The sequence below is a fragment of the Protopterus annectens genome, chromosome 5.part0 (genome assembly GCF_019279795.1).
Source record: "Protopterus annectens isolate FY-2018-M chromosome 5.part0, PAN1.0, whole genome shotgun sequence".
NCBI classification, from domain to species: Eukaryota; Metazoa; Chordata; order Ceratodontiformes; family Protopteridae; genus Protopterus; species Protopterus annectens.
Genome location: NC_056735.1, coordinates 1,772,932,243 through 1,772,943,370, shown reverse-complemented (window position 1 = coordinate 1,772,943,370; position 11,128 = coordinate 1,772,932,243). Strand labels below are relative to the sequence as shown.

The 11,128-nt window shown below is 37.1% G+C and overlaps 1 protein-coding gene across 2 annotated transcripts in view; it reads right to left on the bottom strand.

Annotated features, from left to right (window-relative positions):
* Positions 1–2,994: 2,994 nt before the first annotated feature.
* The window catches only part of DSCAM (DS cell adhesion molecule), a 3,720,739-nt gene continuing 3,712,605 nt past the window's right edge, over positions 2,995–11,128 (bottom strand). For both annotated transcript variants that reach the window (XM_044071570.1, XM_044071571.1), the window contains one exon: positions 2,995–4,014. In XM_044071570.1, coding sequence (XP_043927505.1) covers positions 3,623–4,014 — 392 coding nt within the window. In that variant the 3' untranslated portion in view covers positions 2,995–3,622. The remainder of the gene's footprint in view (positions 4,015–11,128) is intronic.

Below are 11,128 nucleotides of genomic sequence, written 5' to 3'. Positions count from 1 at the left end.
ATCACTGAATGGTTGAAAAATGTATTCCCTGCATGCAGAAAAAACAAGATTTTAGAAGTTTTTTCCAGTTCAATGTATGCTTCATTATCTGAACTACCCTAGGTCCTAATTAGCTTGGATAATTGACTTTTTACTGTACTGATTTATTATAGGCCTCAGTTAGCTTTCTTCTTTTTTTTTATTGTAGGGTTCAATAATGATGGCATTTGACAAAGGTCTTTTATTTTTAATTTACCTAATAAATATGGTTCTGACTGGGACAATTTGGTTTATGTAGTTTGTTAAATGGGAGTAAAATGCATATATACACATATACACATATTTGTATATATCACTGTCTCTTAGTATATATATATATATATATATATATATATATATATATATATATATATATATATATATATATGCACACACACACACACCAGCCCTATAATACCCATAGTACTTTAAATAAGCAGTGTACAAATAACCAGTTTCACTTCCCACTCTTACTAAGGAGGAAATGGACATTTCATGCTGCAAACAGTAAAATAACAGACACATAAAGTAACGGTGCCTGTCTACAGCAAAAATCCAATGTTTTCTGCTCATGTTTGATTCTCACTCCATCCAGACACCTGTCTGCTCTTTAGCTTGTAGTCCATATCAGTTCACTGGCAGTACATTGGGCCAGTGGGTCAGCATGCACTGACACACACACACACACACACACACACACACACACACACACACACACACACACACACACACGCACACACACACACACACACACACACACACACACACACACACACACACACACACACACACACACACACACACACACACACACACACACACACACACACACACACACACACACACAAGGATTAATTTTTCTATTTCTGCTTTCCTTTCATGTTTTCCCAACAACATGAAGATGTAACCTTTCTGAATGTGCACTGGTCATATGATGTCACTGGCACTACATATAGAGGAGAAAAACTATTTTAATAAAGGGCACTGTATTTTCTCTGTTTTTACGGGAATATCAGAGGATTTATTTAATTTAACAATGGATGCAACCAAACACTTTTCCGAACATCTTTTTTTTTTATTTCATTACTAGCATATTTATGTAGCCTCCACTGTTATATTCAGTGCAGCAGACGATGAAGCTCTACTCAAATTGCAATGATTTGTTGACATCAAGTTGCACATCTGCTTCTTCTCAGAACCTTTCAGATGTATTAAGAGCAACCATATGAAAAGCCTTCTACAAAGAGAAATGTACAAGTACACACACACACATACGTGGTCTCCAAGTACACTGACTATGTACCTCTGTGATATCATGACAAGAGCATTGCACTGTGGGGATGTTACACTATGCAGATGCCATTTTACTGTTTCCACAATGAAATTGTCACTTCTCCTGTGTATTTATGCATAATCAACATCTGGTTTGTTTCTATGTTCAACATGCAATAATATTGCCAAAAGAGTGGGCATTACAGGGGAAATAACTGACTGCAAAGTGGGCTTGTGATGCCCAACTCTACAAAAAAAGGGCATCCCCATCCCTTGGAAGGTCATTATTTCCCTGAAAATTGCACCTTGATGGCCTTCTTGTAGTAAGAAAATGGGCTGCATGTTATGTTGTTTTCAACGTGTTTTACTGATAATATGTATACATAAGGTGTAATGTAGTTCATGTAGCATACATAATTGCTGCTGGGGAAAGTATTTATATCTAAAATATAAATGGTTTTAACAATTTATACTGTTCTCAACACACACACACACACACACACACACACACACACACATGCATGCACTGATATAGAGATATCAACACACAGGCTCACTTGTAAACAGAAGCTCATACAGATACACACATTTGTTATGAATTCACACACACACACACACACACACACACACACACACACACACACACACACACACACACACACGCATGCACTGATATAGAGACATCAACACACAGACTCAGTTGTAAACAGAAGCTCATATAGATACATTTGTTATGAATTCTCACACACACACACACACACACACACACACACACACACACACACACACACACGTGCAATTTCTTTGCTTTTTGCTTGCGATGCACAGTTGGTTTAAAAAATAAAACTGAAGCAAAGTGGCAAAATGCAATCATTTGAAAGTTAACATTTTAACTGTTTTCTTCTTACAGTTTTCCCCTCTGGTTACAGTTAACAAATAGCTTTTTGGCTGTCTTCTACTTGGTCATTTCCTCTCCACTTTTTTTTTTTTCCTTTAAACTTCATGAAGCCTCAGTTAGTGGACAGAAAACAAACAATGGCTGGAAAAAGACTTTAACAGTGAAGTAAAGATTCATACCATGAATAGGTGCAGATGATTTATACAGGCTCTCCCTGTATAATAATTTCCCCTTTAAAATGCCCAGTGACCCATTTGTGTTGCTTATTTTTTTATCATATTTTCTAAGCAATTAATAAAGCCCTATTCTTTATCATAACAAACTATCTAAAACCTGAAACACTTTCATTTATACTCTTTATACATCTGATACAGGCTATTATATTTCTTCTGTCCGAGTTCTTTGTAGGCAGGGATGAAACCTATGGGCTGTACTGGGATCCAAGGATTTTGCCTGTTTATCCGTGAAGCATTTGAAAAGGTTTGAAATGGCCAAGCTATAATCAAATGATAATGACCTGCATTACAAAGGAAATTAAAAATAACATTATTGAAGCCTACAATTAAGCAGTATATGTGTGTGTGTGTGTGTGTGTGTGTGTGTGTGTGTGTGTGTGTGTGTGTGTGTGTGTGTGTGTGTGTGTGTGTGTGTGTGTGTATGTGTGTGTGTGTGTGTGTGTGTGTGTGTGTGTGTGTGTGTGTGTGTGTGTGTGTGTGTGCAGGTGTATTTACCTGCGTGGGTGTATGTTTGTGTTTAAGTCATGCAATCTGATGTCCATCTTTAATAAGAAAACAGGAAACAGAAGATGAATGCAAATATAAAGGCAGAAATCCCTTCCTTTATTTCGCATAGACAAAATGCAAAGAGTGTCCCATTAAATTAGAAAAAAATCTATTTCCCAGCACTGATAGCACTCATCCTAATAAACATCAACAACAACCAAAAACAAAAAATAAATAAAAAATGGAAAAAATAATGAAAAACAGTTTCCTAGTTAAAAAAAAAGTGCAGTCATGATAATAGACCTTATTTCTCCAGAATCAATAGGATGCCTGTTTGATCCACAAGGACTATGAATTTTGGTTTTCCTTTCTATTAAGAAAATAAGATTTGTTAATGTTTTTTGTCGTTTACATTTCACTCAAAAGACTTCATCAATCTCCCATATATTTTGGATGAAATGTAGTAAAAAAACTTTCAACAACCTGCAAATGTAGGAAGGCTGGACATTTAAAAAAGAAACAGACATCCAGTCAGACGTATCTCACATCCAGACAGAAAATAGCAGGAAAGTCTTTGCACTGTCTGCATATTTTTTTTTAATATTTTGGCAATCTTCTTTAATTATAAATATTGAAATTTAGTAAAAAAAGGTAGCTTTAATTTATTTTTAAAGTATTTATTTACAGCCATTGTCCAGTCACACACTCTTCGTTATACTAAAGTGTATGACTTTGCGTATGGGTTGTTTGCTTTTAAGTGGCCCCGGGAGTCTAGAAGAGATTCTTGGGAGCTACTCATTTTAGCTGCCTGTCCTAGTTCAGCCCCCTCTCGCTGAGGTATAGTTGTTGTTGTTGTCGTTGTTGTTGTTGTTGCTGTTGTTGTTGTTGTTGTTGCTGTGGAACTGGACTGCCATGACTGTATTTCTCTGGGTGTGGCTGCTTCCATGGGTATTGGTTCCAAGACTGGTGGACGTTTCATTGTGCGACTTTTTTGTGGTTCCAGGCATGTCTGTCCTAAACTTAAGTCTCGACTGTGGCCTGAAACACCACGATTTAATAAAAAATCCATTCTGAGATATGGTGGTAGATGCACAAGATCGCCTCCTGCAGGACAAGATGTAGAAAAATAGGCATTAATTCTCTGACTTTTTAGCTGCAGAATAATTCTAAAAGTTTAAAATAATAACTACTAACCTGTCTTTGTTAGCAACAGTACAATTTTAAATATGTAAAGCAGGTTTTACTCCCTGGTCTTTGTTACTGCAGAATAATTCAAAACATTTACTATATAGTCACTGATAACCAAAAACTGTGGTGCAAATTAACTAGACAATTGATCAAATCTTAATCTGTCTGTAACATAAGGAAACTGACAAACATTTTTTTTCATTGTACGTCATAGTAATACATTGGTTACCTACTCTATGAGATTATTCTGATCAGAATTCAGTGTATTTTATGCAGCCATTTAGAGTGCTTTCATAATTATAAGTGCATGCCCCAGGAGTCACAGCCAGACCAGGTATATAAGGACAATGACAAAAATTAAGAATGCCATTGTGGAACAAAGGTAACACAGAACTGGCTTCCATTACAGGTGGATAAATTCTAATTTGCGAAGGATCAGAATCCCATAAATGCATTTCCTAAAACAAATGGTCAAAAAATTCTTCTTTAAGTGTTTTTTTGCAGGAGCCATGTCCCCCTGCACCAGCTGATGGGGATGGGTGGGTGGGCAAGCCTCCACACCATACCTCTCAACCTCTTAGAGCAAGAAATCTGGACAAAGCCATAAATAATGGGGCCAATGGACCAAAAATACAGATACTTTTTAAATATTGCTCTCACAAACTTAGAAAATTGATAGAATAACAGGTTTTGTATTAGCATAAAGTTTTTGAAGGGTATGAAGTCTGAAACTCAAATGTCTGTTATAGTTTTCTGACTTAAACCATCAAGGATTTGCCAGTGATTTGCCAGAAAAAAAAACAATTTTTTGAGAAACAGACCAAAGATATGAGGCAAAAATCTAGACATTCTGTGAAAATCTGTACAGTTGAGAGGTATGCTCCACACCGCCCAATCTTATATATATATATATATATATATATATATATATATATATATATATATATATATATATATATATATATATGGGTCTACTTGAGTTGGACAAAAGACCAGAAGATCTAAATCTGGAACACCGAGATGAAAACAACAAAACCGCAGAACACCGAAAAAAAGCGAAATTCAAAATCCCGATGTTATGGGAGTTTGAATTAACGCTTTTCGTGTTCTGCTGTAGGTAAGCATGTGTGTGTGAGTGTATTTGTGAGGGGAAATGCTGTGTGTAAGTGTGTGTTGTGACTGTGGTGTGTGTGTGTGTGTGTGTGTGTGTGTGTGTGTGTGTGTGTGTGTGTGTGAGAGACTGTACTGTGTGGGTGTGTGTTTGCCTTGTGTGTCTGTGCGATCTCGGAGTTAGAATATTAAAGTAGGGAGGGTGTGGGGGGTGCAGGGGGGCTTGCCCCCTGCATATCATTAGTGTAGGGGGGTTTTGTTTAGTAGTGTTGGGTAGTTGTGTGTGTGTTTTTGTGTGTTATGTGTGTTTTGTAAACTTACATGTTTTTCGGTGTTCTGTGGTTTTATTGTTTTCGTCTCGGTGTTCTGCGTTTCGTTCTTCTGGTCTTTCATTGTTACGAAGTAGAGCCATATATATATATATATATATATATATATATATATATATATATATATATATATATATAGGGTCTATATTATATCAGCGAATGCTGTATAATTGACCCAAATATGTCAAAACACCAAAAGGCTGAACACATAGAAGGGACTGTGTATCCCACACTTCCCCTCTACTTAAATATACCAACTCCAAGATCACACCACAGTGGAGGAAATGGCAGAGTCCCGAAAATGGCCCAGTGATTTTTTTCCAATGGGAAAAATATTGCTGTTCTGTGCTATGGGGCTTTCACCATTTCGAACAAAAAGGGTCGATTAAACAGCATTCGGTAAGTTAAGCATTAGCTGATTTAATAGGAATCCTATATATATATATATATATATATATATATATATATATATATACCAACTCCACAGTCATACAAACTTGAAGAAGCAGGAAAGTGCCCCCAAAAAGGCATCACTACTAGCACAATTCACTGACAGTGATTTCCTGTGGAGGAGCTTTGATCTTCATCAGGTTGAAGTTTAGACAAATGGTGCTAGAGTTCAATATTCATCTGCCCATATGTTACCCCATAGAACTATACACATGTAAAGCACTTTTATTTGTTTGTTGTCATTCAGAGTTTTATTGGAACAAAGTAACGGCTCCTAACAATTACCTCTTATTTCTTCTCTATGAAACTAAGTGGTGTTTGGTACATCACGATCAGTTAACCATTGTCTACTCCAAAATAACACGCTACTCTCTCTGTCATACCGCATGAATGAATTCATCCTGTTCAGTCTAACTTTATAAAAAAACAATCACTTCTGAATTTACTTTTATAATGACATCTACATCTCTAAATGTACTGTTGCACATAGCTGGTGGGAATTACAGTCCTCCTCCAGAGCCACATGATAGGTTCTTAACCCTTCAGAGGGGATAGAAAGAATGAAAGAAAGAAACTGAAGAAATCTCCAGAGTATACCCCATTGTACATGTCATATAAATTATCACTCCATCAATGTGGACAGTCCTTGCTTTTGTGTGTGTTAGGCATGAGTTGACAAAAAAAGGCTAGAAATATGATTTTGTTATCATCTTATCTTAGACCTGGATATAGAAGACCCCTGAGAGTCAGTACAGATCAATGATTCTAACCATTAGAGAGAGAAATAGGCTTCCAGTTCAGAAAAAAAGTCTCAGTGTCACTGTCTACCACAACATAATGTTGCCTGATAGTATTTTAATGGTGATGGTTATGACTGTCACATTATTCATAATGGCATGAGCAGGAACCACTAGTTCTATGCAAAACAGATATATGTAAATTGAAATATGCTGACATTTTGTGCTTTACCTGCATGTGCAGCAAAACAAGGCCTAGACTCAAAGACCGTTATGTGACAGTATGTCTTAATTAGCTTGTCTCACTGCGAACTTACAAAAGCAGTACTGTAATTGTTTGCTTCATTTGGCTGTCCCTGTAAAACGTCATTATATCTGTTTGTCTTTATTCCTTCTAAGTGTTAATACCAGCTAATTACTGACTCATGTTTGCATCACTTTTTTTAACATTCTGCTAGGGACATCTATTACATGAGGTGTTTTGTAAAACCTCTTTCCTTAGATGAGGTGTCAAATGGCCTATTGTTCAGCACTTTCAGAAATGGGCTTGGGACTATTACTCACACTTGAAAAGCTAGTATTGCTATTCAATGCTGTTAACTAGACTGTAGTTGCTCAAACATGCTTTTGTTAGGCAGTTAGGCAGCATAGGATGGTGGTTTGTAGGATGACATTGGTGATCAAGAAGAGGAGGAGTGTGAGGGCAGTACCATGGATCAAATGGTAGAAATTGAAAAAGGGTAATTGTGAGGTGGAGTTCAGGGAAGAGTTAAAACAGGCACTGAAGAGTTACCGAATCACTGGATAACTACAGCAGAGCTAGTAAGAGAGATGGCTAGAATGGTGCTTGGTGTGACATCTGGATAGAGGAAGGAGGACAAGGAGACCTGGTGGTGGAATGAAGAAGTACAGGAGAGTATACAGAGAAAGAGGATGGCGAAGAAGAAGTGGGATTGTCAGAGAGATGAAGAAAGTAGAAAAGAGTATAAGGAGATGAGGTGCATGGCAAAGAGAGAGTTGGCGAAGGCTAAGGATAAGGCATATGAAAAGGTGTATGAAAGGTTGGACACTAAGGAGGGAGAAAAGGACCTGTACTGATTGGCTAGACAGAGGGACCAAGCTAGTAAAGATGTGCAGCAGGTAAGTGTGATAAAGGATAATGAGGGAAATGTACTCACAAGCGAGGAGAGTGAGTTGAGCAGATGGAAAGAGTACTTTGAGGGGCTGATGAATGAAGAGAATGAGAGGGAGAGAAGGTTGGATGATGTGCGGATAGTGAATCATGAAGTGCACTGGATTAGCAAGGAGGAAGTAAGGCTAGCTATGAAGAGGATGAAGAATGGAAAGGCTGATGGCATACCTCTGGAAGCATGGAGGTGTTTAGGTGAAATGGCAGTTGAGTTTTTAACTAGAATGTTTAATGAAATCTTGGAAAGTGAGAGGATGCCTGAGGAATGGAGAAAAAGTGTTTTGGTACCGATTTTTAAGAATAAGGGTGATGTGCTGAGCTGTAGTAACTACAGAGGGATTAAACTGATCAGTCACAGCATGAAGTTATGGGAAAGAGTAGTGGAAGCTAGGTTAAGAAGGGAGGTGATGATTAATGAACAGCTGTATGGTTTCATGCTAGGAAATCTTGGGAACTCTTCTGTGTCACTGCTAGACAGAGGCACGGTAAACTAACCTTAAATGGGCTATCTTCTGTGACCTACTATACAGAGGCACAGTCAACTAATCTAAGAAGGGTGGCGAAAGCCAAACACACTCTGGCTAGGCTTGTAAATGCCCTAGGGCAGATAGCCTAGTATCAACCTATGAACCTATAAGAGCACTACAGATGCAATGTTTGCTCTGAGATTGTTGATGGAGAAGTACAGAGAAGGTCAGAAGGAGTTGCATTATGTCTTTGTGGACTTAGAGAAAGTATATGACAGGGTGCCTAGAGAGGAGTTGTGGTATTGTATGAGGAAGTAGGGAGTGTCAGAGAAGTATGTAAGAGTGATACAGGATATGTACAAGGGTAGTATGACAGCAGTGAGGTCTGCAGTGGGAGTGATGGATGCGTTTAAAGTGGAGGTGAGATTACATCAAGGATCAGCTCTGAGCCTTTTCTTATTTGCAATGGTTATGGACAGGTTGACAGACGAGATCAGACAGGGGTCCCCGTGGACTGTGATGTTTGCAGATGACATTGTGATCTGTAGTGAGAGTAGGGAACAGGTGGAGGAGACCCTGGAGAGGTGGAGATATCCTCTAGAGATGAGAGGAATGAAGGTCAGCAGGACTAAGACAGAATATATGTGTGTGAATGAGATAGAGGATAGAGGAATGGTGAGGATGCAGGGAGTAGAAGTGGTGAAGGTGGATGAGTTTAAATACTTGGGATCAACAGTTCAGAGTAATGGTGAGTTTGGTAGAGAGATGAGGAAGAGAGTACAGGCAGGATGGAGTGGGTGGAGAAGAATGTCAGGAGTGATTTGTGACAGACGAGTACCAGTAAGAGTGAAAGGGAAGGTCTACAAGAGGGTAGTGAGACCAGCTATGTTATATGGGTTGGAGGCAGTGGCATTGACAAAAAGGCAGGAGTCAGAGCTGGATGTGGCAGAGTTAAAGATGTTAAGATTTGCACTGGGTGTGATGAGGGTGGACAGGGTTAGGAATAAGTATATTAGAGGGTCAAAAACAAACTGAAAACTAAAATCCAAAAGCAATAGAAACGACCAAAGCAGATAACCAGATGATGCACGGACTGTTTATTGTAAGCGCTTTCGGTTGAGGTAATACCCCAACCTTCTTCAGACATACACAATTCTACAACCCTAATGCCTTCTTTAAATATGTAACTCATGATTAGATAATACATACTAATTAAATAGTAATTAAACCATTAATTATGTTAATACCTTAAAATTCTTAACAGAAAGGCTACATTTTTTTCTCCCAACCTAAACCATAAATACAAATATTTAAAATACATAGTGAACTATATATAAAATCATTGCACATTAAACATAAAATTCAGATGATGTTATACCATAAAGTTTGTTAACTTAATTACATTTTTTTTAATTTTTAAATATTTATTCTATACTAAACCATATTATATTATGTTCTGCCTAATTACTAATACCCAATTTTTACACAAAACAGAACAAAACAGAACTCTCCAAAACACCTTTTAAACCAATACTTCGTGTACTAATATTTCACATTAAATATCAAACATTTTTAAATATTAAAATATTAAAATTCTAAAATGTTTGCTATTTATAAATTATAAATTGTTTGTAAACAGCCAGCTACAAATGCAGTCATCTATTTAATGCTTTTAGTTTCAATATACATTTTATTTCTTCTTTTCTTATTTTCTTATTTTCTTTCTTTCTTTTTTTCTTATTTTCTTCTTTTTTTCTTAATTTCTTATTTTCTGTCATCCAACAAATTAATACAAGTACCAGAGGGGGCCCATGGCAACTTTGGTTGGAAGAGCAAGAATTATTATGGCAAATTAGAACACTTGCTCACATACCTCCAGGTTTGAATGAGTATGCATCAGTAAAATGCATATTGATAGGTCTCCTCTAAGATGGTGATAAGATACAAGAAAGAGATCGAAAAAGAGAACTGTAACCATTGTAAAAGAAGCCTTGGAGCCCTTCAATTCCTTTCATGAGAAGTATTTGCTTTTCCTCAAATTACACTAGATAATATGCTAGTAGGTTGTATAATAGGTGCGTTTTTCCATAATTAGTCAAATAAGAGGTGTGTAGTGGAGGACATTCACTTCTCTTGCACAGATCTGGATTCTGCAAAGGATCAGGTTGGCAACTACTTATGCTTTAAGGATTGAAGCTGCTATGTGGTCTCAAATGAAAAGTCGTCATATCTAAGGACTCTAAGGTCTTTTGTTATTTTGTCAGTTTTTAGCTGTTTCCCAACAATACCATATAAAGCTGATGGGAGATTTTGTCAAATACCAAAATGCTGACTTCTTTCCACTGAAGGCAGGGTAATGTTAAGTGTTGTTTGCAGGGAAGTGGTGTTAGCATGGTTATAAACAATGTAACAAAGCTCGCAGTTATCTGCATATTTAGTAAACCAGGCATAGGCATCCATTCTGACATCAAAGGAAAAGATGCCAAAAGGACTTTCCAGAAAGATATACTTTAACAAGTGGAATTTTTCAAGGCTATGATTAAGAAAGGAGTCATTTTAGTTTTACATATTGTATATATCCATGTACACTATTTGAAATCCACGTTGTTACAACCTCTTAAGTTTGTATACAATGCCATCATGGATTATATTGTCAGAAATTGTAACTAAATGTAGACTAAGCCCTATGTACAGAAGAATTTTTATGCAGTAAATTAGTCACAGACACAAAAAATGTACGAGGTTAGA